At 46.2% G+C, this 22,010-nt stretch overlaps 1 protein-coding gene across 1 annotated transcript; it reads left to right on the top strand.

The window, feature by feature from the left end:
• The first annotated feature begins 1,151 nt into the window (after positions 1–1,151).
• Positions 1,152–2,811, top strand: LOC134009138 (chromosome alignment-maintaining phosphoprotein 1-like). The gene is made up of 5 exons (XM_062448862.1): positions 1,152–1,199; positions 1,586–1,708; positions 1,960–2,151; positions 2,297–2,348; positions 2,460–2,811. Exons 1-5 carry the CDS (start codon positions 1,152–1,154, stop codon positions 2,780–2,782), a joined length of 738 nt encoding a protein of 245 aa, XP_062304846.1. The 3' UTR covers positions 2,783–2,811.
• Positions 2,812–22,010: the final 19,199 nt, after the last annotated feature.

Here is a 22,010-nt window from a genome sequence, read left to right as displayed (position 1 = left end):
GTATGGTCTCCATGGTGTATAGACATATCATGACGTCATGGGGCAGACAGGGATTGTGACGTGCTTTACCAAATTATAAGAACTCGTTACACAATCAAATCAGTCATTGATGCTCTGTAGACAAGTAGCGAAAAGCTTTTGATTCTACTTTTTCCTCGTTGGTAAGTGTACTGGAATTGTACATTTTATTTGAGTATTTCCTATTTCCTTCCTCGTTTGTCATCTTTAAAGAAACATGGATGAAATCCCAAAGCATTAAAAACTTTGGCGGCCTAAACAGAAGGTAAGTCTGGTAAACCTGAAGTAAATGAAACAATTTAAACTGTTGAGAAACATCGACGAAAATACTTAGTTCTGTCATTTAAAAAAATGTGTTTCAGGTGAATGCAGTGTTCAGTATCGTTAATCGTATCGAGTGGACTTTATAGTTCCAGATAATCCTCAGATGCAGTAGTAAGACAAGGTAAAACGCAAAGTAAATATCCTTGCACATTTCCTGTATAACCAACCAATCTGTCGAGCACGTCTCAAACTATTGAATGTCAATCAGTATTACTGTTACAACTCTATTCAGTTGCTTGTTGTTGGTTTCAAGCAGTATTTTTAATCAGTATTTGAGTATGACTATGGTATTGTACGTATAGCACTGCTTTGGCATATCTGTTATGTGTGGGGTGGGGGCTGAAGTCTGTCTATATACACAGTAGGCCTAATGCTGATAATAACTTAACCAGTACTTAAAATGACAATGAATGGTTGTTAATTTCTGTCTATTGGGCCCTGGACATACTCTCACAGGTTCATTTATTCATACAGACTCTAGGTGGCGCCATTGCGGCACGAAACATAGATGGCAAGACAACTCGGTTTATTGTTCAAATAGAAATGTCACCTTTATGTTTAAAATGCATTGTTTCGGGAGAGACAGCACATGGTCTCTCCATGGTGTATAGACATTATGACGTCATCGGGCAGACATGGATTGTGACGCGCTTTACAAAATTATAAGAACGTTACTAAATCAAATCAGTCATTGATGCAAGCAAGGAGCGAACCGCATCTACTTTTTCCTCGTTGGAAAGTGTAATGGAAATGTATATTTACTGTAGAAATGTATTTGAGTATTTCCTAGATTGTCATCTTTAAAGAACATGGATGAAATTCCGAAACATAAAAAACTTCGGCGGCCTAAACAGAAGGTAAGTCTGGTAAACCTAAAGTAAATAAAACAATTTACACTGTCGATAAACATCGACAAAAATACTTAGTTATTGTATCAGTAAGGTACTTTTGCGTTTGACAGTTGTGTTTCACACATAGCCTACCTAACGTGATTAATACTGTAGACCTTTTTCATAGTCATCATATGTATATCCATTTCATATGTAAAAGTCATGTTTCTTTTTCGAAAAATAAAATAATCTCTGTTCAAGACACTCGCTGTATTTTCCCGCTAACCCTAACCCTTCTCACTCTTGTGTGTGCGTGTATGTATGTTTTCATACGTCTGCGTGTGTTTGTGTGTGTTTGTGTGTGTGTGTGTGTGTGTGTGCGTGTCTAGCCTGCTCGTCTCGCTACCCTCCAGTTGCCCCTCGCGCCCTGCTGGCCAGAGCTGGGACTGAAGCTTCCTGCTCTGCTGTTCTCAGACAGGAAGCTGCTGTTCTCAGACAGGAAGATGCTGTTCTCAGAAGATCAGAACCCCCTCCAGGTAGGAACACATACCTGTAGAGACTCAACACATTGGACACTATGTTCATGTCTGACACACTGATCAAAAGCAACATACAAATAGTTTTGCATTTAGTAAGAACAGTAGATAACAAAGGTTCAGAAGTGCATAAGTCTAACAGTATTTCAGTGGGTAGAGCCAAGGTCTGTATTTTACTATTTAATATCAGCATAATCCCAAATACAGTATGTTAATGTCGAAGTGTAATAATAACAATATAATCATGTCAGAACTTGGTGCCAAAGCCTCCTCGATGCCCAGAGCCCAGCCGCAAGAGCAAGGCTGCCAGGAAGGCTGCAGGAGCTGAGAAGGACACAGGGGGCAACAAAGGGCCTTTGGCAGAGTCCTGGAGGGTTGTGGAGGACGCTGGAGCGGCTTATCCTTCAGCCCTGGATGACGAGCTGGCAGGACTAGGCAGGGTGGTGAGTAGAAGGCCCTAATCCACCTCCCTGGGTACTACAGACTCCAGCCAGGCTCCTCTTCTCCTCTCTATCTTCCTCCACCTTTCCTGTATCTCTGATACTGGCTCTGTTACTGTGCCTTGCTAAGTATTTTTCTTGCCTGCAGGTGACTGGTGGTGCATGTGCGAAGATGCTTCCCGTCCCCCAGACCAGCTACTGTGAGTCTTTGTTCATTAATGTATCAAATGTAGACTATTCCTGATGAAATGATCCCTTGCTGTCAAGAGAAGGGATCCACCAATCACATTGTCACTCTCCTCTTCCTGTAGGTGTTCTTCCAGCAATCAAAAGTTACTCTCGCCCAGTGGAACCAATCAGAGCATCGGCCTCTGAAACACCCGGGCCCCTGGGCTGCAGAGCCACACCAGATGGAAGGGAGAGTGCGTACTCCTCTCCACCTGCGTCTCCACCTGCGTCTCCACCTGCGTCTCCACCTCCGTCTCCATGCCGACCTGAGGCGCAGTCTCCAGGTTCTTCTCCACCTCCAACCTTGAATGACCCTGTGACCTGGGAGACCACGCCCAGTCTTCTGTCATCGGAGGAGACCGAGGACGACCGTTCTGTGTTGGAGGCCATGATGTCACACCCGTGAGTGCTCCTCCAAACGTCCCCTTTAGACTAGTGTCCTGTTCAGCATAATGTTACGATGCGTCGTCAGTTGTCATTGTACTGTGAAGTGATGTCAAATGTCAGTTCTTGTTGTCGTTACAGTCATTGGAAAATCTTCAACAGGGTCTTGTTGAGGAAGGTAAATCAAATATTTACTATAATTCCCTTTGCTCAGTCTGACAATCATATTTCAAATGTAATAGTAACATTTCTTTTTCGAAAAATAAAATAATTTCTGTTCAAGACACTCGCTGTATTTCCCCGCTAGTCCCTTCTCACTCCTCCTTATGTTTGTGTGCGCGTGTGTGTTTTCATACGTCTGTGTATTTACGTGGCGTGTGTGTGTCTGTGTGTGTCTGTGTGTCTAGCCTGCTCGTCTGGCTACCTACCGCCTCGCGCCCTGTTGGCCAGAGCTGGGAGCTGAACTGAAGCTTCCTGCCCTGCTGTTCTCAGAAGTTCAGAACCCCCTCCAGGTATAATAAGGAATAACAGATTAAGGACACTCAGTCCTCACTGTCAGTGTCAGGACAGTTATCTTCCAGTTCCTCAGTTTCTTTTGTGTTGGCACAATTACAACAACGACATAAGTCTGTGCAACACAGTCCTGCAGAAAAACATGAACATCTGCTTGTCTCACACGCACTTTTGCAGCCGCAGTGTATCACATGCAAAACACTGTCAGGGGCCGAATTTCTGTTACGTGCAAGGTCCCATCCTCTATTTGCCAAACATATCCATCCATGTTGACAAAAAGAAGCTACCTTATTGGTGTATAACGATCACGTGTCGAACCGTGCCATCAAAATCCTATTATACGCTCTGAAGAAACTAGTTCTGCATAAAACATAGACGCAACGATAATCGACTGGAATTTCAGCGACAAACTTTTTTTGGTAGCTTAGCACTTTTTTTTTTTTATGAGCTAAAGATTGTGTAGATGCCAGACTGTGGAGCGGGAATCATTTTCTAAAAGACTTTCCGTGGTTCACCTTGCAGCCTAGTAGGAACACATACCTGGAGAGACTCAACACATTTGACACTTTGTTCATGTTGTCCACATTGATCAAAAGTGACATACAAACATACAGTAGATAATAAAGGTTCAGAAGTGCATAAGTCTAACAGTTTTTCAGTGGGTAGAGCAAAGGGAGTCTGTATTTTACCAGCTACTATCAACATAATCTCAAATACAGTATGTTAATGTCGAAGAGCAATAATAACAATATAATCATGTCAGAACTTGGTGCCAAAGCCTCCTCGATGCCCGGAGCCCAGCCGCAAGAGCAAGGCTGCCAGGAAGGCTGCAGGAGCTGAGAAGGACACAGGGGGCAACAAGGGGCCTCTGGCAGAGTCCTGGAGGGTTGTGGAGGACGCTGGAGCGGCTTATCCTTCAGCCCTGGATGACGAGCTGGCAGGACTAGGCAGGGTGGTGAGTAGAAGGCCCTAATCCACCTCCCTGGGTACTACAGACTCCAGCCAGGCTCCTCTTCTCCTCTCTATCTTCCTCCACCTTTCCTGTATCTCTGATACTGCCTCTGTTACTGTGCCTTGCTAAGTATTTTTCTTGCCTGCAGGTGACTGGTGGTGCATGTGCGAAGATGCTTCCCGTCCCCCAGACCAGCTACTGTGAGTCTTTGTTCATTAATGTATCAAATGTAGACTATTCCTGATGAAATGATCACTTTCTGTCAAGAGAAGGGATCCACCAATCACATTGTCACTCTCCTCTTCCTGTAGGTGTTCTTCCAGCAATCAAAAGTTCCTCTCACCCAGTGGAACCAATCAGAGCATCGGCCTCTGAAACACCCGGGCCCCTGGGCTGCAGAGCCACACCAGATGGAAGGGAGAGTGCGTACTCCTCTCCACCTGCGTCTCCACCTGCGTCTCCACCTGCGTCTCCACCTCTGTCTCCACCTCCGTCTCCACCTCCGTCTCCATGCCGACCTGAGGCGCAGTCTCCAGGTTCTTCTCTACCTCCAACCTTGAATGACCCCGTGACCTGGGAGACCACGCCCAGTCTTCTGTCATCGGAGGAGACCGAGGACGAGCGTTCTGTGTTGGAGGCCATGATGTCACACCCGTGAGTGCTCCTCCAAACGTCCCCTTTAGACTAGTGTCCTGTTCAGCATAATGTTACGATGCGTCGTCAGCTGTCATTGTACTGTGAAGTGATGTCAAATGTCAGTTCTTGTTCTCGTTACAGTCATTGGAAAATCATCAACAGGGTCCTGTTGAGGAAGGTAAATAAAATGTTTACGTTAATTCCCTTTACTCAGTCTGACAATCACCACATGTATCTGTATTGCCATATTCTCCCTCCCTCCCTCCCTCTCAGAACAAGAGCGTAGCTGAGCTGCAGGAGCGCTCGGAGGAGGTCATGGAGTGGGTTCTCAAGGTGACCAACGAGGTGGTCCTGCCCGCCATGGCCCTTTACCAGGTCCTCCACATCCGCAAAGACCAAGATGGCCGCCCGCTGTCCGCCACCATCTCCTACAGCAGCTGTGACTCCCAGAGTGACAGGTCCTCTTCTGCAGGGCTGCTGTCCACAGCCAGGCCTGTCGTCACTGGCTCTCTGACTGGGATGGTATGTTTCAACCCTGCTGATTCTCCCCAGGACCAGGCCTCTTCTCCGGGCTCCGCCCAGCCCTACGTTCCCCAGGGCGTTCTGAGAATGATCTCAGAGAGGTTGCACCATCTGCTGCTAGGAGGGCAGGGATCCAGGTCCCAGAGCAGGATGCTGGGTGGCAGGCCTCCGACGTTGGACTCTGATAGGCCCACGGAGAAGGACGTCCTCGCCACGGCATCCCTCACTGTGGCAGAGATCCTGATGAAGGTGCAGGCGGTGAGGGATAAACAAGAGCACGATGCAGAGGACAAGCTGTCAGCCTGTGCGGAGGAGCTCTACGAGTCTGTCATGGGAGAGGTGCTGGAGAAGTTTGCACTCCACCGCCCCTGCTGCTTGCTGTCGGACTGCCGTGTGACCAGCATCTCCGAGGACCTGATATGCAACGCCTGGCAGGACGCCAAGGAGAAGATTCAGGTCCTCGCCAACAGCCACACCGACGCCATCAACGAGCTGGTGTCCCTGCGGCCTCCGTTGTCTGCCGACACGAGGGAGAAGATGGAGATGGCCTCCTTCCTCATTGGTAGCGTGGCGGAGGCGGAAGAGATGGAGAAGGCGATGGCTCCGCCCAGCCGCGTGACGTCACCGACCCTCTGCTCCCTGAAGGAGAGCCTCTCTGGAATCCTGGCCTGCCACGCCCTGTTCCAGAGCCCGGGCGTGGTCCCCACGGAGGAGAAGCTGGACCTGGTGAGGATGGTGGGGGGCTTCCTCCAGGAGATGGAGCCCACAGAAGGAGGCTCTTCCCTGGACCAGCCCCAAGAGGCCTACGAGGCCTCCCTGCTCCAGAGCGTGGCCACAGCCTGCAACGTAATCCACAACGTCCTGAAGAACTTCCACGCAGCCCAGCAGCTGACTGGGCAAGTGGAGGTGGCAGACTTCCTGCAGCCTGGAAGTAAGACCTTCACCATGGTGGTGAAGTGTGTTAGCCAGAGCCTGCTAGGAGACGTTGCCATGGAGCTGGAAGCCCTGAGGAGGAGCCCGGGGGCCAGCATCAGCAGTGGGAGGAGCAGCAGGAATCAGGAATGCCTCCCTCTTGACACGCAGCAGGAGCGACCAGTGGAGTGCAGCTCTGCTAGCAAGGAAGAGCAGGAGGAGGAGGATCCTCAGAAGAAGGAGGAGACCGCCCCTCCCTCCTCCAGGAGCACTAGCGCCTGGAGCGAGGCTAGCAGTGCTGCCAGCTGCCAAGACCTCAGCCTCACCGCTGAAAACATGCTGGACGCCATCTTGCGGATGGCCCACTCGGCCTCCAGATCCTCCCCCGACAATCAGGACGACAAATGCGACGGAGGCTCCTCCGTCAAATCGTTCGACCAGGCGGAGTACGACCTGGGCCGCCTGCTGGCATCCCACAGCATGTGCACCAGGATGTTCCAGGTGAGGATCCAACACTTCTCCGAGCAGTTGATTGGACGCATTTATCAGCTTCTCCTGGACACCCGGATGGGACGACTCCCCTTGACACCCCATAGCCGCTCCGAGCCCAACTTCCAGAACCTGGAGGACAAGGAGCGCCTGGACCAGGAGCTATTCACCCCTCTGCTGTACAATTTCTTCCAGACGGCTTTCAAGAGCCTGATGGGGAACCTTCTGGGCGAAGAAGACATCACGGACGACCACCGGGCCGACTCCTGCAGCGATGCGTCCTCGGACAGCAGTGACAGCAGCAGTGACAGCAGCAGTGACAGCAGTGACTGTCCCTCCCTGGACTGGTCCCGTGGGATGACGCCGGGCCCCAGGCATGGGGTTGTGGGTAGTAGGAGATCACAGAGCAGGTTAAAGCCCTCCTGCAGCCAGGACCAGAGGTGGGCGCTGGAGGCCATTTGTGAGGTGTTGACTACCCAGGCGGGAAGTGACCTCTACAAGACCTGCAACGACCCACAAGAAAACATGGTCGTTGTTAGCAAAGGTAGATGAAAATGTTTACCTTTTAGATAAAAAAACTGGTAACTATACTATTGTAAGACATGTTATTGTAAGACCGATTTGTAAGTATTGAGTTCTGCTGAATGACAGTGTAGGTCAAGTAAATAACTATAATAATGATATTGTAGTTAACAGCCAAAATATGTAATGAGAAAAGTATAGTTAATAGCTGTAATAGTGTAGTTTGTGTGTTTTCTTGTGCCAGGCCTTGATGCTGAGGCCATGGCCAAGGTAGGTAACCTAGCCAGCTCCTCCTCTGAATACATAAACCAGGAAGTGACAACAGGAAGTCTCGACCCTGAGTCAGGTCTCACCAACCAGGAAGTAGGCCAGCCTGAGATGGATGACAACAAAAATGCTGACTACCCTGATGATTTCCACGAAGAGGAAGAAGGGTCAGATTGCCAGACAATTGCCAAGGGTGCATTGATCGAGGAAGAAGAGAAGGATGAAGATGATGGAGCTCCAGGCCTCCCTGAGGAGGTCCAGGATCATCCCTCCCTACCTGTGAGCCACTCTGACATACCCTCCCTACAGCCTGGGGAAGTTCTGATCCAGGAGAAGGTCCTGATACCCCCCCGGCCCAGCGCCCTGCACCACCAGACCCTGCATGACCTGCTGCACAGGTTGGTGGGACGCCTGGCCCTCCAGGGGCCCCTTCGTTCCTGCTTCACCCCCACCAACTCGGAGATAGAGGCTGTCCTCCTCCAAGACGTGAGCTGGTTTCTCTGGAACCAGGCCGGGATTGGCCTTGTCCTGGAGCATGAACCCCAGAACCCGCTCTTTGGTGGCGCCGACGCCCTGGACGCCATGTTTGAGGCGACCTACGCTGAGCTGATGCTCTGTTCCGATAGAAACAGGGCCCAGGTCCACTCCGCCCTCCAGGGAGGGGCAGGCATCGTCTGCATGGCCGAGAACGTCGCCAAGGTAATCTGCCGTCATGCCGAGGTTTGGCGGCCTTCTGCCGTGTCGGGTGAGAGTCATGATTTGGAAACAGGTTGTGAGGAGAAGGAGAGCGCAGAGGACTCTGCTGGCTTGGAAAAGGCCGGTAGAAATTCCACCACCTTCATCACAAACACAAGCTTGGATGAAGGACTTGAGATGGACTCTGCTGGCTTAGAAAAGGCCAGTGGAAGTTCCAGCCCCTTCATAAGCAACACAAGCTTGGATGAAGGACTTGAGATGGACACTGCTGGCTTAGAAAAGGCCGGTGGAAATTCCAGCCCTTTCTTAAGCAACACAAGCTTGGATGAAGGACTTGAGATGGACTCTGCTGGCTTAGAAAAGGCTGGTGGAAGTTCCAGCCCCTTCATAAGCAACACAAGCTTGGATGAAAGACTTGAGACTGCTGAGTCTGCTGGCTTGGAAAAGGCCAGCAGACTCGCCTCCTGCCTCTCGTCCTCCTCCACTTCTTCCACCTCTGTTTTCTCCTCTTCTTCGTCCTCCCAACCCTCCACCAGCTCCTCCACCTCCAGGGGCTCCATGGCTCGGGCCCCTAGCCCAGAGGGACATCATTTGGGGCCGCTCGGAAAGACTGACACCCCCATCCTCCAGAGATGGTTCACACTGGTAAGCTGAAAACAACACCACACACTGGCACTAGGTAGAACTGACCTGTGCTGAGTCAGCGATAAGAAGGGACGACATGTGACAATCTCAATGAATCTGTGTGTCTTTGCTCTCACTTCCAAACCCAGAAGAAAGAGAAGACTTTCCTTAAGGATGGACAGAATGTGGCTGCCAAGGGAAAAAAGACAAGCAGAATATTCAAGACAAACAAAGTGTCTCCCCTTAGCGCTGAACGTAAGATCCTGACTGCACATTTGCTCATTTAGGCTTTCCCACTTTAGTTGGCTCTCCCACGATTTCACACACACATACTTGCACACACACACTCACAAACACACACTGCATACAGATACGCACACACACACACACTATTTTTAAGTGAGAGGTCACAATGCTGAAGTTCCGTGTGATGTCATACCCTGTTGTGTGATGCTGTTTCCTGTCCAGGTCCAGACCTTGGCGAGTCCTCCATTGCCAGAGGACAGGAGAAGAAGAAGAAGAAGAAGTCTATCAAAGCCTTCTTCAGGGGGATCTCTGCAGTTCTCTCTAGGGCTTTCTGCTTCGGCTGCGTGAAGGATATTCACCAGTAGAGGTCGCCACCTGCTTACTCAACTGGCTGGCAGAGAAAGAGAACCTGTCACTACGGCAACAACTGTAGCTACTTCCCTCTTCTTCAATTTTTTTGTATATTCCAATAAAAAATACTGGAATTTCGTTTATATCTCCTTTGTAATCGTTAAGCTGTTTGTGTAAAAGGTTGTGACATCACCATGTCAGGACTGCAGCCACACAGAGAGGCTGATTAGCATTTGTTAGAGTAATTGTACACAACCACTTTACATCAGTGTAAAAGTTACCTTAAACAATAGCAGACATGTGTATGTAAAACTTTTACATACACATGACCAAACTATTTATTTTGAGAATGCTACTTGAGTTTTTTCAGAATAGTTGTTATTGTTCCCCAATTTAAAAAGAGCCTTCTTTTGTAATTAATGGGCGGAGCTAGTTCAGGCATGGAACTCGGGCAGCGCGCGCCACATCACCCATCGCCGTTTTCTCAGCCCATAGGCTTAGCTTGATAGGCGGCGCTATAAAGTCGCACACATGCACGCACACGCGTCCTCGATTACCCTTGTGTTCTGCGCTGCTGCCACCCACCACCATCCCCTTCTCCCCCTTGTGGTCTATCTGTTCTCCCCGTGGGGGATTTAACTCGTTGCTCCCTGCCTCGTGTCATGCATGCTGCAGTGAAGGCAGGGAGTGCTTCCCCATGTACATCCATTCCGCCAATGTTAAACCATTTGTCATGTGTATGAATAAATGGTGAAATCAATCGCTGTCTTGCGTGTCTTGAGTGTCTTGACTGAATTAGATTGGTAAATGGACTGCATTTATATAGCACTTTTCTACCTTAGCGGCACTCAAAGCGCTTTACAATGTTTGCCTCACTCACCCATTCATACTCATACTCGCACATACCGACGGCAGCGAGCTACCATGCATGGCGCCGGCCAGCTCATCGTGAGCAACATGGGGTTCAGAGTCTTGCTCAAGGATACTTCGGCACATGATCGAGGAGGAGTCGGGGATCGAACCGCCAATCTTGCCATTAAGAGACAACCCTCTCTTGATTTATGGTGTGTGTGAGCCACTCTGTTTGATAACTTGTATTTTTGGAGCAGTTGATCCAGTTGCAGTAAGTTTTATTGCACACGCACGTGTAGCCGATGTGTATCGGTGAAACTCACTCCTCAGGTATGTAACAGGCCACCCGCGTCAGCGAATAGCTAGCTTTTCGTTGGCGTAGTTGGTAGTGGTGGCGCTTGGGAAGCTAGAGGTGGTAAGTTCGAAACCAGTGCGGGACGATTTGCCCGATACCTCTGACGGAGCTTGCAAGACAACATCTGTTACACACGCACACTGGCACAAAGCACAGAAAATAAACCGGAACCACTTGACCTTTTTTGGAATCTTCACAAAACGTGATCTGCTCACAAAATTCACACTTGAGAATAGGACATTATTGTCATCAAACAGAGCTACAGAGACAGGGTGAGAAAAAGAGAGAGAGGTAGAGAGAGCCACAGATGACCTTTCAGATGACCACTTGTACTTCAGGTGACCACTCCTATGGTGACCAATTCAATAGAATTTTAGGATGCATGTACAATTGTCAGAAAAGGTGAAAATATCACCCTTCATTCTGTATAAAATGATATTGTGTTCAACATTCCTTTTGTGCAGAGAGGAACTACCCCTAAGTTAACTCTAGGCTTACGTAAACTTACAAACCTTATGTGGGGGGAAGGGTGAGCATTTGTGACTCTGTGTTGCCCAAGACTACAGGACGTTGGGGGGGTTCGTTTTTGTAAAGGAAATATTAGCTTTTATGACACCAGGACTAGAGATTCAGCTGCTATTGTGTTTCAACCAGGCTTGATGTCGTAAAGACGCACACACATACGCGCAAGATCTATGCAAGGGAGTTAGCCAATGAGAGGAGACATAGGACAACTGCATGTCTTTATGATGACTGTATGTCTTTATGAGGACCAATGACAATTGAAAACTGTGCTCTGTAAATGGTTTGCAAGGAGACTGGCTTTGAGACAACTTTGGACCTCCATTGCTATTTGTCTCCTTGCAGCCGCCAGCAAGTAATAAAGCTTCCTTGACTTCATCGACTCTGTGCATGACCTTTATTCATTTAGCAGACGCTTTTACTTGATAATGACATTTCTTCAACAGCAATTCATGTGTTTTAAATGTGGTTCATGTCAGGGGCGTAGCCAGAAAAATATTTTTGTCTAGGACTAGAAAAATATGGATAGGCATCTTTTCATTTTGTTTTACTTATTTACTTTGCGATGTGCACCCGGTGCATAAGTTTTCGGAGATATTTTCGTTTTCGGGTAAGCCTTAGTGGCTACGCCCCTGGTTGATGTATAAGAAACATGCTGAAACAACCACTTATGTTCTTTGCAGGAAGGGGAGATAATTAAGCCGAGTTTGTAGGTTGAGAGGTTGTCCTGTGTTAGGAACTGTTGGGGGATGGTTTATGGTTGGGCTGATGGCTATCTGTTCTGTAGCCTAGACTACTAAATATTTCTGAGGGTGATGACCCCACTAAGGTCAGTTGACCATTTTGGGTGGTCATCTTCTGGAGTTTTAGAATTCCTGACTTATCACCTGGGGGAAGGAGCTTTGGGACATCATGTTCTGAGGCTGTGTTGTTTCAACTGTGATTGTATTGTTTTGGGAGTGAGCTAATGATAGGAAGAGACTGAAAACAGATGCATCTTTAAACTAAACAGTTTAATATAAATAAGTCTGGTATAGGTTATACCCTTATCAAGCAGAACTTTGGAGCGATGCGTTTTGGTATGAAACTGAATTTAGAACATTTGGCTGATAAGGCAGCTTAGGACTGATAGCGAAGTTCTTCACAAGTCGTTAATTGCCGGCATATCTACGAGGGCTGGTGAAGTCTCTCACTTTGCGTACGATGGAAACCAAGTGGATGGTTGCGTCACTCGTTTCGTTTAAAAAATGTTATGCACAAACCTCCGACGGGTCATTAGCGCAGAAAATGTGCGATTGTCTATTCATTTATTTAAAAACGTAAGATTAATTTGAATATAAACCATCGATCCTAGAGATTGCAGGTGGCCTATTGTCCTCCTCCACCCACATAATGTTTTGTTGTTGACAAATTCAAGCCATTTCGCTCTGGATCTGGAAAGGGTTATTTTGCTTTCTCAAAAAAAAGAATATATATATATTTGAATTGTATCAAGCTTTCTGGGATTACATTAAGGACTTTATTATAATCCCAGTGAGGCCCTTGGGGAATGCATTGTTCAAGGAGAATTGGCTCCCACTATGAAACAAGGGTTAGCCTATGTGTTTTATTTCAAACCTAAATAAAATGATCCATGATTTAGATAAGACACCTAAATCTAAACATAGATTCTGGCAGCTGTGTCTGCAAACCGTTTTATGTCTGGACGAATTTGATTTAGACTGTAGTGGACATCAAGGCGTTGGCATTTGTAGTTAGATTCGTGTTCACGTGCAAGCTTGTATCTTCAAATAATTCCATAGTAGGGCCAACGAGAAAGGTTATAGTCAGGTTTAATTATGTATTTTGCTCTTGAGTAAAAGCTCATGTAAATACGTGTATTGATGTAACGTCCTTGAGTGTAATTATTTGTTGTTGTTATTCACCATCAATAATATAAACAACAAAAAGAGAAAACATACACGCCAATACGAACAAGTTATTCCTCAAATTAGGCCTCCTGGAATTGGTATGATGCAAACCTGGTTATGTGACGAGAATTGTCCAAAAAAGCTTGCCATTTACGCATATAGGCACAATATAGGACTGTGTGGATATTTCCTTGTCAGAACGGTTTAACATTCTTGGAGTCGCGATCAAAAATAAAAACTCAAATTGTAAAATGAAAGTTGTATGGTGCCATGCAAAATCGGTTGTCAACCGCACAAAATGAGCGAAAACATTATGTGCGCAAAATGCTGAAGAAAATGAACGAATTCTACTTCAGCCATGGCACCCTGGCAGCGCACCTGATTACGCCACCTCAACTACACCTGTGTTATCGGACGTGGTATCTTTCGCAGGCTAACTGATACCCCTAACTTACTGTAAGTCGCTCTGGATAAGAGCGTCTGCTAAATGCTAAATGATTAGCCTAAATGTAATGTAGCCTAAATGTCCGATAAGGCGGCATATTGTATACGACTTCGACATGTATGAGATCGAACTCTCTCAGCTCCCTCCTCTCAGCTCGCGCACTCTCTCTCAGCTCCCTCCTCTCAGCTCGCAAACTGCCAACCCCTTCTACCCCTTGTTATCTGAACAATTTCGGAGCGCTTGAACACTTCCCATTTTTTGGTACTAAATGACATCTGACTCATTCAGTCTCCAACCACCGAGGAGAGAGGACCTCTGCACTTGCTCGCTTAGGAAAACTGCACACATAGCCTAGCCTGCAAGTCGGGGCTCTCTCTCGCCTCAAACAATATGTTTCTATCTCCTTTGAAACAAATGGTACAGCGGGCAGCGTTGTGAAGAGTTGTTAGGCGTGCACTGTGTGCACTGTTTCCCAGCAACCTAGGTGTCTTGCTCTATTGACACGAATGATGTCCACTTGCAAACCAGCCAAGCCACCTGTTGGTTTCTAGCTCATTTCTATTTCTATTTCATTTTAGAGCACATCGAGTCAAAAACAGGAATAAAAAAATATTGAAAGTAGAAAAAAAACTACAAAAAACTTTGTGATTGCAAACCAGGCAGGCCACCTGTTGGTTTCTAGCTCATTTCTATTTCTATTTAATTTTAGAGCACATGGAGTCAAGAACAGGAATAAAAAAATATTGAAAGTAGAAAAGAAGAACTTTGTGAATGCAAACCAGGCAAGTCACATGTTGGTTTCTAGCTCATTTCTATTTCTATTTCATTTTAGAGCACATCGAGTCAAAAACAGGAATAAAAAAATATTGAAAGTAGAAAAAAAACTACAAAAAACTTTGTGATTGCAAACCAGGCAGGCCACCTGTTGGTTTCTAGCTCATTTCTATTTCTATTTAATTTTAGAGCACATGGAGTCAAGAACAGGAATAAAAAAATATTGAAAGTAGAAAAGAAGAACTTTGTGAATGCAAACCAGGCAAGTCACATGTTGGTTTCTAGCTCATTTCTATTTCTATTTCATTTTAGAGCACATCGAGTCAAAAACAGGAATAAAAAAATATTGAAAGTAGAAAAAAAACAAAAAAACTTTGTGATCGCAAACCAGGCAGGCGCGAGGCCACCAGTGACGCGAGGCCTTGTGCGGTCGCACAGTTGGGACAACCCATGCCACGGTTCTGGCGGGCAGCATCATGGCGAGTTGATAGGCGTACACTGTGTGCAATGTTTCCCAGCAACCTAGGTTTCTTGCTCTATTGACACGAATGATGTCCACTTTTCCCCAGCCTCACAGCTCAATTGAAACTAATCGGACAGTGGGCAGCGTCGTAGCGAGTTGATAGGCGTACACATTATTTTCCCAGCCACCTACCTGTAGATTTCCAGCTCCATTGACACGAATGATGTCCTCTTTTTCCCAGCCACACAGCACAATTGAAACTAATCAGGGCGTCAGGTGGCTGAGCGGTGAGGGAAGCGGGCTAGTAATCTGAAGGTTGCCAGTTCGATTCCCGGCCGTGCCACGTTACGTTGTGTCCTTGGGCAAGGCACTTCACCCTACTTGCCTCGGGGAGAATGTACTTACTGTAAGTCGCTCTGGATAAGAGCGTCTGCTAAATGACTAAATGTAAATGTAATCGGACAGTGGGCAGCGTCGTAGCGAGTTGATAGGCGTACACATTATTTTCCCAGCCACCTACCTGTAGGTTTCCAGCTCCATTGACACAAATGATGTCCTCTTTTTCCCAGCCACACAGCTCAATTGAAACTAATCGGACAGTGGGCAGCGTCATAGCGATTTAATAGGCGTACACGTGTGCACTGTTTCCCAGCAACCTAGGTTTCTAGCTCTATTGACACGAATGATGTCCATTTTTTCCCAGCCACACAGCTCAATTGGTTATAGCTGGCTGCGATGCCACCTCCTGTCTATAATGAGACAAATGAAACATGTTAACTTCAAAAATCAAGTAATAAAGTGTAAATATTACAAGTCTAGACAACCTACGTGTGTGAATTGTTGTTTGGGTTTCATGGATATTTTATTATTTGGCTATTGCATCCAGAGATATTTTGGCTTTTGCATCCAGAGATATTTTGAAGGCACAAGCCCAACTGAACAAGATTCCCTCCCCCTCCCCCTCTCCGTCCGTCAGATTCCCTCCCCCTCTCCCTCTCCGTCCGTCAGATTCCCTCCCCCTCTCCTGTCCAGGACGAGACCTTGGCGAGTCCTCCATTTACAGAGGACATTTCCTCCCGACTTGGAGAGAATTGTCAAACGAAAGTTCTTATCACCTGGGGGAAGGAGCTTTTTTCCCAGCCACACAGCTCAATTGAAACGAATGGGACAGCGAGCCGTAGCGAGTTGATAGTCGTGCACTTTTTTAGAGCCACCTCCTCTTCGGATCCTCCTCGATTTCCTCCTTGGTTTCTCTCTTCGATCCTCTTCGGTTTTCTCTTCGGTTTCCCAGCCTCTTCGGATCCTCTTCGGTTTCTTCTTTGCACTATCCCGGCGGCGACTCGAAGTGGCTGTGAGCTGGAAGCATAGACTTATATAGCCTACAAGACTGGAAGGCGTAACGGACTGACAGTGGCCCTTCGGATTGGTTATAGCTGACTGTGATGCGCTTTAGCACCTCCCATTTGTTTGTACTACATGACATCTGACTCATTCAGTCTCCAACCACCGATGAGTGAAGTCCTCTGAACTTTCGCTCAGGAACACTTCTTAACACACACAGCCTAACCTACTGAAATTAACAATAGAACATGTTTTAAAAGAAAAATTGTGCTTCCGTGAAAATCTCTCCAGTACCAGTAACTGATACATGCCAATACGCACAAGTTAATCCTCAAATTAGGCCTCCTGGAATTGGTATGATGCAATTACCTTGTTATCTGACGAGAATTGTCAAAAAGCTTGCCATTTACACATAGGCACAATTTAGCAACCTGAATCTAGGGCTGTGTGGCTATACTTGTCTGACAACATTCTTGGAGTCGCGATCAAAAATATAAACTTTAAAACTAAAAATTGTAAAATGAAAGTTGTATTGTGCCAGGAACAAATCGGTTGTCACCCGCACAAAATAAGCGAAAACATTATGTGCGTAAAACGCTGAAGAAAATGACCGAAGCCTAGTTCAGCCATGGCACCGGCCAGCGCACCTCATTCATTTAGTCATTTAGCAGACTCTCTTATCCAGAGCTCTGTGATACCCTGCGAAAGTTACAACGTCCGATGAGGCGGCATCAAAATGCCTCAACGATACGACTTCACTCACTCCCTGTTGTAAGATATCATTGAGCTGCTGCCATCCCCATCCATCTCCCCCGTGTTGTCTGAACAATTTCGAAGCGTTTTAGGGCCTCCCATTTTTTTGTAGGCTTCTACATGACTCATTCAGTCTCCAACCACCGAGGAGAGAGGACCTCTGAACTTTTGCTTAGGAACACCGCATAACACACACACTGCATGTTTAAATTAACAATAAACAAATCTTCTAAAAGAGAAATTGTGCTTCCGTAGAAATTTCTCCAGTACCAGTACCTCATACATGCCAATACGCACACGTTATTCCTCAAATTAGGCCTCCTGGAATTGGTAGGATGCAAACATTGTTGTGTGAACAGAATATTTAAAAAAGTTACCATTTAAACATCGGCACAATCGGGCCTACCTTATAACATGCTTGGAGTCGCAATCAGAAATAAAAAGCTTTTAAAACTTTTATTGTAAAAAGAAAGTTGTATAGTGGTATGAAGACTAAAAAGGTTACCATTTCAACATCGGCACAATCGGGCCTACCTTATAACATGCTTGGAGTCGCAATCAGAAATAAAAAGCTTTTAAAACTGTATGAAGACTATCACCCGCACAAAATGAGCAAAAACATGTGCGCAAAATGAACGAAGTAGGCCTACATATGAACCCCTAGCTGCGTGCATAATGGCATCCTGACAATGGCGGATTACTCCTCAAAATTGCAACATTTACATGTTACAGGGTTAGACTTCGGCTGACAACAGAATCTTTAAATCACATTTCAACCACGGCTGAATTGTCCGAACATTGTTATGTCTAGGTATGACTGTTCAGAACATCCAACAAAGCTGGTTTATCCAACCATGCTTTATGTTTATTCATTTTTTTTATGCAACAATGTGTATCCAACCTCGGCTGAATTGTCCAACCAAAGTTTGTATATATGGCGTCCTCCTCAGCTCCGAAGGCAGAAGACGCGCCTCAAGGCTGTTGTAAACCTCGCACAAGTCTCCAATTAAAAGGCGGAACGATCAATTTTCCTCTAATGGAACCCGTGTTGTCTGACGAACTACAGGACGAGCAGTCCACATCAGTCGACTGGACTTTGACATTTGGATGCATTCGTCTGACTTTCCAATCAGACGCCAGCGGAAGCGCTTTCGTGTTGAGATGTGTGAGGAATTCACCTGCCACGCCCACGAATAACTACAGGGGGATACCTGGGAGAGAGCATTTTTTCCAAAATCATGAAACCCCATCGGCAGTGCATGATAACACTGTCCAGGACGCAGTCACGACCATGGCTCTGTCCTCTTCGGATCCTGGATCAACCCTGAGCAACGAAGTAAATACTCACAGTGTGAACACAGTGCGTCTGGCACTTTCCGGGCAGCGACTCGAGATGGCTGTGAGCTGGAAGGCGTATGGACTGACAGTAGCCCTTTGTATTGGCTATAGCTGGCTGTGATGTTACCTCCTGTCTATCATGAGACTAATGAAACTTGTTAACTTCAAAATTCAAGCATTAAAGTATACTATTATAAAAATTACAAGTCTAGCCCTCCTGTTGTGTCCCGGTCAAAAGTGACCAATTTACAATTTTCTCTCTCATTTTTTAAAATGTATTCTGATTGACATAAGGTTTCATGACTTTCTCCACACAGGGTAGGCCTATCTAAACAGCCAAAACATTTTTTTCAGAAGTTCATAAAAATGTGGGCGTTTTATTCTATGCTTTATTTTATACCTGTGTTGTTCCCGGTCGTAAATGACCGGTCATTCAAAAGAATGGGTAAGCCAATTTTTTTTGTTTAAAATGTTGTTCAGGCACACACCCATGCACGTGTGTGTAATTGGACAAGATTACATTAAAAATAACCATTAGATTTAAAGTTACATTGTCAAGGATTACTTCATGACATTTTGATCCCGTCTTTAAAATTGCCTTTTTTAACTGGTTTCATGATATCGTAGGCAAAAGTTAATGGCTGGGACAGAGTAGAAGGATGGGGAACAGTTCTCACCCATTCTCAAGTGTGTAAGGGGGGCCTAGGGGGACGCCTCATTAGCTTCAAGGTTGTTACGTGTTTTCTCGCCCTAGAAGGAGTTGTTATGGAGAAAGGAGCCACAACAATGTATGAGAGAACAGAAAACAAGGAGGACAGCCAAGGTCATCAGTTGAGAACATGTAGGATTGAAGGCCAAGCGTCTGGGTGTGCAGGTGTTCCCTGAACCTCTGCCCATCGTGGGAGCAAAGCGGAACCAAGTGGAACAGGTCAGGTTGACCGTAGACAGATATCGAGTGTGTACACATGGCAGCCTCATTGACTCTGGGCAAGGTTTGGGAAAACATTGAGAAACCGCTCTATGAAGGGAGGGGGATTTTCCTAATTTAGACTATATAAAGTGTTGCATCTTTTTGTAGCTTTTTGTCTCTTCCTGTACCAACTGAGCATTGCTGAATAAACCTCTCACGCCATCTTGACTCTTCTGTCTTGGAAAATATCCTACAATGATAGACAATGCTATTAACCAGTGGTGTCTGGTGAAATCAGATGGCTGAGCGGTTAGGGAATCGGGCTATTAATCAGAAGGTTGCTGGTTTGGTTCCCGACCATGCAAAATTACGTTGTGTACTTGGGCAAGGCACTTCACCCTACTTGCCTCGGGGGAATGTCCCTGTATTTACTGTAAGTCGCTCTGGATAAGAGTGTCTGCTAAATGACTAAATGTGCATTTAAATGTATTCAGTAATTGACTAGGTCAAGTAGTATTCTTCAAGTAATCTGACCCAACCCTGCAAGTATGTAAAGGAAAAAGGCTTGAAATGTATTTATGGGACATAACCTTGGCCACATTCATCTGGGAGGCACGGAGAGCAGCCATTGCCTAATTGATCTTACAGTGCAGAGCTAGTGGAGACCCCAGCAGGTGGATCACCTCATCATTTTCCATCTCCAGGAACGGGTATAGACTTTTCTTCAAGTTTTTGCCATTTTAATTTTTGGGGCAATAAAACGTGCACGTTAATGGTTATTATTGAAATAATCTGATGAATGTCGATAATCTGATGAATGTCGACTTTTTTCAATAGGCTATTTTTGCAGATTGTATTTTGTGTGTTTGTTCTTACATTCTCATATGGGTTTATACAGACTCTCGGATAAAAAAAAGTTCCATCTATACTTTTCTTCAAGTTTTCGACATTTTAGCTTAAGGACTACCTAGTGTTTTTCATTTATACTTTGCTCCTATACTCGTCACACAACAGAGTTTGCCTCCTAACACATCCAGAAGGCTTAGTTTGAGGAAATCCGACACTCTTGCTGTTTGACCAGGTCTCTTGCTAGTTATCTCTCTCTCAAACACATCCCATGAGGGTTACTGTGGCCATTACAAGTTCCTCATTTGACGACTATCGCACCTGTGCCAGCCTTCCTACGAGACTCCTCTCTCACCACAGTCCTGCGGAGTGTTCCTCTTGTCACAGCACTACTTCGAACTTCAAACTCGAAGATAACACAATTCTTCAGACTGGCAAGTCATGCAAAAAAGCACACTATTAACTGAATGGACAATACTATCTGGATGATCAATGTATGGGTTATGAATGGTAAAACATGATTTACAAATTGATTGATTATCGTTGATGAGTAGGTCTATTCTACGTTGAACTATAGTGTAGCGGACCGTAGCCTGCTTTGTAGGCAGCTACAGGACGGGGGAAAAGTAAACATTTGAATAACTTTTTAAAGATACGATCCTGGCTGCATGCACGTGATCCCCCCCCCAAAAATAGCATTCATTTGGGCTTTTTTGGGGGGGGGAGGGCGTGAGCGGGGGAGGGCATGAGCGGGGGAGGGGGTGAGCAGGGGTGAGCGGGGGAGGGCGTGAGCGGGGGAGGGCGTGAGCGGGGGAGGGCGTGAGCGGGGGAGGGCATGATAAATAATTTGTTGGGGCAAAATACGTGCCCCAACACAACTCAGTATTAGGTTAATTACATAAACACGCACAATGTACTTCCACACTATTCCTTTTGCTCACTAGCCTGCACTTATTTCATGCAATGCATTTCATTATGCCAGAGAAGCACTCATCTTGCCTGTGCATTGTTTGTGGACATTTCGCTTTAATATGACTCAAAACTGTAGGCCAATGCTTGGACAATATCACCTTCTAGTGGAAATAACTGGCACACTAGCTGGCACTCATTTGAATGAATATTTTCACACATGGTGTCCGGTCCTGCCATCAGTCACTCCTCCCTCCGTTTGTCAGCTAACAACGTTTCTTGTACGGTGGAGTGTTCTGTGAAGAACGGGAGAGATGTGACCCACTATATATATAAATATATATATATATATATTTTAGAGTTAGAAGCTACTTCTCCTTGCTTCTTCACACACATGCTTCTGTCTTTCCAGTTCCCTTCTCCCAGGATGTGTTCGGCAACCACACTCTTCCCGGCCCCAACTTTCCCCAGTACTGCTTGTATATATCCATCTATATAATACAGGTAGAACAGAGACGAGGTCGGGGGCAAAAACAAGGTCAGTATTCCAAGGTATGTCTATCAGAAATCGCCAAGAAATGTCAGCACAAGATTAGCAAGACTTAGCAAGAAGTGAAGGGAGTGACTGTCTTAAGGGCAGTAGGGGAGTGGACTGATTGATCTAATTGTTTGCTGGCGTGAAGAGGGAGTGCCCTCTTCGTACTCTGGTGACAATGACCTGATTGTCACAGGCAGCTTAGCGTTACCTGTTCCAAAGCCCCTGTGCGACTGAACGAAAACAGAAACAACGAAAAGCATGATACCGTGTATCGGCCCTAACAGAAATAAGACACAAAATAAACAGGAGGACGATATACAAGTAACAAGTAACAAGTAATAATATGTCTCAACAGTATCGTCGACAATAACGAATGGCACAAACACATAGCCGACTACAAACGCACACAGACTCCAGAACAGCGGACAGGTGAGGGTTTCAATGCAGACGGACAGACAGTTGATTGGATGAGAGTAGTTGTGCCGGTGACGGGGGAGTGGTGACGATAGCCACTCCCAGACGGGCACCTGAATGCAGCAATGAGAGTGAGGGGAAAACAGAAGG

This window comes from Osmerus eperlanus, chromosome 22, assembly GCF_963692335.1.
Source record: "Osmerus eperlanus chromosome 22, fOsmEpe2.1, whole genome shotgun sequence".
Classification (NCBI taxonomy): Eukaryota; Metazoa; Chordata; class Actinopteri; order Osmeriformes; family Osmeridae; genus Osmerus; species Osmerus eperlanus.
The sequence above is the reverse complement of the archived record's forward strand: the minus strand, read 5'-3'. Positions and strand labels throughout refer to the sequence as shown.

Bases quoted from the DNA above. Each gene is read 5' to 3' on its own strand.
- LOC134009138 (XM_062448862.1), top strand. From the start codon at position 1,152: ATGGATGAAATTCCGAAACATAAAAAACTTCGGCGGCCTAAACAGAAG. The intron at 1,200-1,585 runs GTAAGTCTGGTA...GCTACCCTCCAG, and splicing joins TTCGGCGGCCTAAACAGAAG to TTGCCCCTCGCGCCCTGCTG. The intron at 2,152-2,296 runs GTGAGTAGAAGG...TCTTGCCTGCAG, and splicing joins TGGCAGGACTAGGCAGGGTG to GTGACTGGTGGTGCATGTGC.